General features: G+C 34.7%; 1 protein-coding gene across 2 annotated transcripts; it reads right to left on the minus strand.

The window, feature by feature from the left end:
• Positions 1-1,776: 1,776 nt before the first annotated feature.
• Positions 1,777-6,843, minus strand: LOC112782807 (phosphoinositide phospholipase C 2). Of its 2 annotated transcripts, none has more exons than XM_025825411.2 (9): positions 6,322-6,843; positions 4,972-5,168; positions 4,409-4,544; positions 4,081-4,326; positions 3,739-3,992; positions 3,214-3,331; positions 2,692-2,844; positions 2,506-2,592; positions 1,777-2,316 (listed from the first exon to the last, which is right to left on the minus strand). In XM_025825411.2, exons 1-9 carry the CDS (start codon positions 6,625-6,627, stop codon positions 2,023-2,025), a joined length of 1,791 nt encoding a protein of 596 aa, XP_025681196.1. In that variant the 5' UTR covers positions 6,628-6,843; the 3' UTR covers positions 1,777-2,022. The 2 variants fall into 2 exon arrangements, with proteins under 2 accessions (XP_025681196.1, XP_025681195.1); XM_025825410.3 differs by having other exon boundaries at positions 3,739-3,995; positions 6,322-6,840.
• Positions 6,844-7,210: the final 367 nt, after the last annotated feature.

Genomic DNA, 7,210 nt, shown 5'->3' on the forward strand with positions numbered 1-7,210 from the left:
ATATAATAACAACAGAAGCTTTGAAGTAAATATGAGGAAAGCAAAGAAAATAGTTTGTGCCATTAGGTTTGTACAAGATGTCTCTGGTACGGGTTGAGAGATGGATCGAGAACTTGTGGGTTGAGGCAGATGCTGGATCGCTTGCCTGGAGCAATGGGAGGTGGTACCTGCAAAGACACTCCGACGCTCAAGTCAGAATGGATCTAAGAGGTAGAAAGTGTGAGGAATGAATAAATACCTGGAGGGACCGGAGTCCTCTATTTATAGACGATGATAGTTATCTTATCTTATCTTGTTTGGCTAAGATAAGAGAGGTGTTTGAATTCGAAAGTTGGTTAGAAGCTTTGAAGTGCCGGTTCTGGGCCCTCAGGTCGAAACGGGTTGTTCTCGAGTAACCGGGTATGAGGACCGATCCGTGCGCAGGATCCGAGGGTCGGATCCGTAACAAGGTTCAATTATAGAATGACAAATTTGTTAAAATGATAATGCGTCAAAGCTAAAGATTATCTAGTCAATAACATAATATACAACAATCTTTGTATCAGATTTAATGTTATAAATAGATAGATAAATGGATATATTCACATTGAAAGGTTTACAATAACAGAAGATGAAATTTAATCAAAGGAGGAGAAAAGGTGTAACATAATGACCAATAAAGAAGAACAATAAATTTGAAAATGTTACCATTCTAGCTAATATAATAACACCAGAAGCTTTTTGAAGTAAAAATGAGGGAAGCAAAGAAAACAGTTGATGTGGGATTAGGTTCTATTATAGAATGACAACCTTGTTAAAATGATAATGTGAAAAAGCTAGAGAAATAGAGATTATCTAACATGTCAAGAACATATTGTGCGAAAATCTTGGCATAAGATTTAATATATTATAAATAGATAGATAAATTGATAGATAGATAAATAAATAGATATATTTGAAAGCAATGTAGATTATTTAGTAATTTAAATGATTGATAGTCATGTCTAACTAAACAGGTCAATGTGAATTATACATCAACTTACCTAAAATTCAGATAGATTAGTTCATAACAAATGATTACAAGGTATACTTGTTTAAACTCTTGCAAAAATTTAAATAAAACTATGCAATAAGTTAATGAAAATCTATGACCAATGGAACATTTTTGTATGTGCCTATAAAGCACGGACACTTCGCTGAGTTGTCGTGTTCGCATGTCGGACACATTTCGGACACGATACTCACCGACATTCGTCCGACACGCGTCTCTGCTGTGTCCAACTGTGTCTTAATAAAAAATAAAAAATTCTTCTCCGGACACACCTAAACACACCTAAATACCATCACGTGTCAGCGTGTCCAGTCTTATTCTTAACATATATTCTTAAAATAAATTTAGATATGGTATATATTATTATTTATTAAAACAAAAAATATTTTAAATACTTGATATAATTAAAATAAGACATTAAAAATAATTAAAATTTTTAATTTATATTTTAATATCAATAAAATATCAAAATATCATTACAATTTATCTAAAAAATACTTTATATTTTATATGTATGCGTGTCCCCATGTCATAAAAGATTTTAAAATTTGTGTATCGGCGTGTCCCATGTCGTGTCGTGTCCCGTGTCAGTATCTGTGCATCATAGGTATGTGCGTATGTGTGGTGAAACAAGTGCAAATATCATTTCCAAGAAGAGCAAGTATGATTCAGAACAAACACAATATTGCATTGCAGTAGAATAAAATGCAAAAATGGAAGCATCAACCTCAACAAAACACACAAGCTTTTCGGTCAAAATATACAGGGCATATATATATATATTGACAAGCCTCACCACAACACTATCTCATAGCTCCTACACAACTCTTCAAGAAAACAAGACAAAACAGTCTTATTTCTCAAAAGCATCATTGAAGAGAGAAAGCATCCTTCAAGACAAATAACATACATGAATGAATTCTTCTTAGTAACATATTATAATGGCTGTACAACAGAACATAGATAGAACAGAAGAAGAATGTGCACAAAAATCAGATGAACTCAAAGCGCATGAGAAGCTTCACATTGTTGTACTTCTCTCCCTTGCGGTTATTCAGTGGAACTGCTCGAATTCCGGTCTGAAGTTCACACACAGGCAAGCATGTCTGTCCACCAAAGTCATCCTTCTCAGACATATCATACTCGTGAACTTCTACACGAAGCAAAGCCAGTTCTGGAACAGATAGTGGGAACTCGAATACCTCGTTCCAAGTTGGCAACCAATTGTCCTCTTTTGTCTTGGTTTTCCTCATCACAGTGTCATCAGGGACTCCAGCAATCCCCACCTACACAAAGAGTTTATCAAATCAATTAAAATGATATAAGAACCGTAAGGAAAGTAACATATGAAGCGACAATATGGATATTACTTATTAGACAACATTACAAAGATACTTCATCTCTGTCTCTGTCTCTATACCAAACATAACCTTAATAAAACATATAATGAAATATAGTTGATAATCTAAACATACTCTTGCATAGAAATCTGGAGGTGAGTATTGATCGAAGTGTGTATGCTTGAAATCGTAGTACCATCCTTCTCCCATATATACAGTTACCTAAATAAGAATAAGAAAAGTATACTTCGGTTAGGATCTATCTAGACTTAGAAATACTTGAAATTAAAAAAAAAATGATGGAATCATCAAAGTACTTACCCTCAAAGTAGTCTTCACAGGCAACTTAGCCTTTGGATCAAAGACCTCATTATTTGGACCAGTCTTTAATAGAAAATCTGGTTTTTTAACATAGCCACATCCTCCATTAGCTTTGAACATTCCCTGCATCAACCACAGAGACCTGCCATAGCCCTGATATGAAACCAGAAACAATGAAAATTGATCACTGGACAACTTTCATTAATAATCTATTGACATCACAAATCAATAATGTACTTCATGATCTTAGTAGATATGTCTAGTAGCAATGTCTTGATATAGCTGAGAGAAGTGTAAATGAAATCTCACATCCTCAGTGAAGGAAAAGTAATAGCCAATAACACACATAACAATACTTATAAATCATACTTTAAAAAATACAGCCCCAAATTTTCTGACTGCCATAGTTCAGACCTCACATTTAGAAACCTTAATTACAACAACTAAAGAAGGGAGAATCAGGAATTTGTTTTCTTTCAATTTCTCTTTTTTCGAAAGAAAAAAAGGTTGGGAAATAGAAACCTGCATGTTAAATGCAACCATTTGCGCTCCGTGCATCCACCCAATTAATGGGTTATAATTCGACGAGGTAATGCGAGTGCCTTTTGGATACACCCTCAGTATATTCCGCTGAGTAAACCTGCAAACATCAGGAATAAGTAGAAAATCTGGTATATTAACAGAACCAAGCCGAAATCATTGTGATATCAATGAGTCTGGTATGAAAATATGAACAGCAATCAGAACTCATAAGTCTCAAATATGACCTATCATTGTAGTTAAGGACTTAAGGAACTTATTACGGATTGCACCATCATTAGAGCTAATAAATCATAGTCTGAACTATTATCTATTATATCATCTCATTTTTGTCAAATTACTGGAATGTAAACGACAGAAATAAAAGCTATTTAATAGTCGAATTTTACTATATTTGCATTACATAGTCACAATAGATAATTATGTGAAGTTTATATCATCATGAGGTCAGTGAAGCAATGCAAGTGACTACTATCTGAAGAACTTTATGGAAACAGTTCACAATACCTGACAATTTCTTTTCCATGAGATAAAGCAGCATTTTCAAGCTGCTGCTCGCTTAGACTTAATCGCCTCACTTTATCAGGATCCACTCTAAGACCTTCAAGTAATCCTCCTTTGGGCTTTCCAGCATGAATAGCGATCAAACGTCGATATTCAGCACATACATCTTGACGAGACTTTTCTTCATCAGCATCTTCCTCATCATCATCGTCATTGTCATTGTCATCATCATCATCATCATCATCATTCCCATTGTTCTGCTAGAGACAGTAAATAAATCAACAAATCTCTTGCAAAATTAAATATCTTTGGAATTTGTATGGTGATGAGGACACAGTCTATAACCTTGTAATCAGCAATAGTACCGCCTTTAAGACTTGGGACTTCCTTCCCCCATGCTTCTTCGTCACCCAAAGCCTTTCCCTGATGTGATTCATCCTCCTTTTCCTTTATGTCTTTTGCCTCAAGATACTCCTTAGGTGGTTTGGTTGATATAATGACCCTTCTTTTAAGTGATTCGGGAGAAGGGAATTCCTTCACACTTTCTGGGGTAGGACAAAATAGTATGTCTCCAAAAGTTTGAGTAATCATCTAAAAGATTTGAACAGAAGTCAGTTTCAACTACAAGAATGTATAGTATTTTGAATCCCGGTATGAACTCCAATGAACCAACCTCAGCCACTTTGGCTTGAAGATCAGGAGTAAGATGGTCTTCTAAGGTTATTACAACTGGATATTCTGATGCAACAAAAGCATGCTCCTTAATAGACCTCAAACATTTGATGAGTGCCACGGGAGTAGTCAATGTCCTGCACAATCAATTATGTTACTTTTTCGGAGAAAAATCAAAATCAAAATTCAATTTCCATTAGTATCAATATATTGAATGATATACAATCTTTTCTACAACCATGAATTTCTGATTAATGTGTTTCTGAAAAAATTTAGACATTTTCCCTTTCCCCCACTGCTGTTTTGTAGCATATTAGACTTAGTCCTCATTAAACTGTGGGAGAAATCCTTTGCAAGCAAGCAATTCATGCTTACCATCATAACTTGAGAAGATAATTATAACAGAAACGAATTCATCTGAAAGAAATATATCAATGGTATAAAATTTTACTTTTGCCACATCAAAAAACGAAACATAAATGGAAGACAGAAACAGGGAAAAAGGAGATTATTTGAGTTCATGAAAATTAAAAAACCAGTATCATATTAAACCGGTAGACTTACCTTCCATGAAGAACATCCACATCATCCTTTGATGCATTGGGCCATATATCCAATTCAATGACCCTAACACCTCTCTGCAGTGCACGTATGATGGGGACATCACTGCAGTCACTACTAAGCTGATTTCCCGTCAGATAGGAATTGTGACCGGTAAATATATAATAATGAGACAATGGTGCATTCATATCATGGTGCACCTGCAAGAATACAAGAAGTAATAATCAGAACAACATAGTGCATATAATATGTAATTAAGTTAATGATGAGTTATTGTTATGAAAGGCTACAATGTAACCCAATATCATAATCAAAGTTTCATATTTACAAATACATTAGGTTTTCAATTCCACAAATCCTAGTAGCCAATGTAATCAACCAACAATCCAACATGAAATATTCAATGAATTTACACACCAAAACTGAATGTGAATCACTGTAAATTCAGCTGACAGTGGCCTTATTAATAACCGAGAACAATTATTAGTCCATGAAAACAGTGAAAGAGGCCGGGTATAATGATACCAACACATAAAACATTAATAATTTAGAAAAATGGCAATCTATTGTGTAGACAATAAATAGTTTTATATCTAACACCCTTTTACAGGCAAGAACCTCTTTTTGGCCTTGAAATGTTGACAATGCAAAGATTCATAATAAACTTCTACTGAAATTCAACTCTTATCAGAAGCACAAGGAACAAAAAGAGCCGAATTCTAAACATCTCAGTCATATAAGCCTTTGGTAACATATCAACAACCATTTCTACCAATAAGTTTTTAATTACACAATTCCTAATAAGGCAATGTTATCAACCAACAAACACTTGATTGATTAAAACTTAAAAGTACAATCATAACACCAAAACTGAAACAGAATCACTAAAAATTTTGGCTGAGGACATGAGATTAGCCTCATTAATTACCGAGAACAATTATTAGTCCATGAAGGACATGATAGGGGCAGGGTATTACATATGATACCGACACATAAAACAACAATAATTTAAAAAAAAAAGGCAAATCAAATTTGGGGGAGAAAAATCCAGTAACAAAAACAGAACATCAACAATGCATGTCACCGTAAAAGTTTTACGCCACCATCTAATCTGATTGTTGCATTTTTAATTTTATATCACTTTAAGAATAGTAGGCGATTGAATCTAACACTTCTGATGATGTGGTAATACATAATTAAATGTCTATATAGAACTTTCTACACTGTCAGAAATGAACAAAAATTAAATCTGGAAAGAAATCAAGAACTGACTAATACGAAATGAAACTACACAGTACATAAACAAGGATCCAAACGAAGAAAAACTAATCAAATAAAACAGCTCTTTGTTACCTTTGGTTGTGCAAGTGGTGGATTGTTATCACTGAAGAGGAACTTAAAGAAACTTTCGAGATTGAGACCTCTTCTATGGAAGATACTGAGATGCTTGAGTCCATCGATGATTCCCTGCGCTTCCTCCTCCGTCGCTGTCTCCTCTCTCTGCACTTCAACCATGAAGCTCCGCAGATGCGACGCCGTCATGAGCCCGTTCTCGGAGTACCGGTCGAAGAGATTCCTTATCTCCGGCGGCGCCTCCGACACGGCGAGCTTGAATCGCCGGCGGCAGCAGAAGCAAACTCTGTAAGTCTGTTTGGACATCGCTCTAAGTTTCGCTTCTCTTCTCTTCACTCCGTTTCAGTTTCAGTAACCGTTTCAGTTGTATTGTGATATAAGCGCGCGTTTTGCGTGTGTGTGAATTTTGTGCTTTCAGTGTTTGAAGATAAGCAAGTGTTTTTTAGTTATTTGGAAAATGAGATACGTTTCTTGTTTTGTAGGCAAAGAAGACAGAGAAGAGAAGTGTAGAAGACACAAGAGAGCTTTGTATGGCATTGAATATTTGAACAGGTGTGGGCGACGTGTGGGTCCCACGGTAGTTACAATTAACCAATGAAACGTGGGACATTTGGCAGTTACCAATCCATCTTCAACTGTTTTACTCACCCTGGGTCCTACTTATTCTAATCTTATCTTATTCAACAAAGAACTATTATTATTTCGTGTGCAAAGTTGATTTTTATTTTTTAAATTAAAGAATATATTTAAATATACTAAAATAAAGTGGATGAAGTTATATAATTAACTACAATGATAATGATAATAATTATCCTAGACTGAATTATGCGTAAAATATCACCACTTATATAAGATTTTTTTTTTAAAATTAGGCATATGAAGTAACAAA

Source organism: Arachis hypogaea, chromosome 20, assembly GCF_003086295.3.
Source record: "Arachis hypogaea cultivar Tifrunner chromosome 20, arahy.Tifrunner.gnm2.J5K5, whole genome shotgun sequence".
NCBI lineage: Eukaryota > Viridiplantae > Streptophyta > Magnoliopsida > Fabales > Fabaceae > Arachis > Arachis hypogaea.

Excerpts from the sequence above, each read along its gene's own strand:
- LOC112782807 (XM_025825410.3), bottom strand. The coding sequence starts at position 6,627 with ATGTCCAAACAGACTTACAGAGTTTGCTTCTGCTGCCGCCGGCGATTC. Across the intron at positions 2,845-3,213 it reads TGGTTGCATTTAACATGCAG|GGCTATGGCAGGTCTCTGTG; the intron begins GTTTCTATTTCC and ends GTTTCATATCAG. Across the intron at positions 2,317-2,505 it reads CTCCAGATTTCTATGCAAGA|GTGGGGATTGCTGGAGTCCC; the intron begins GTATGTTTAGAT and ends CTCTTTGTGTAG.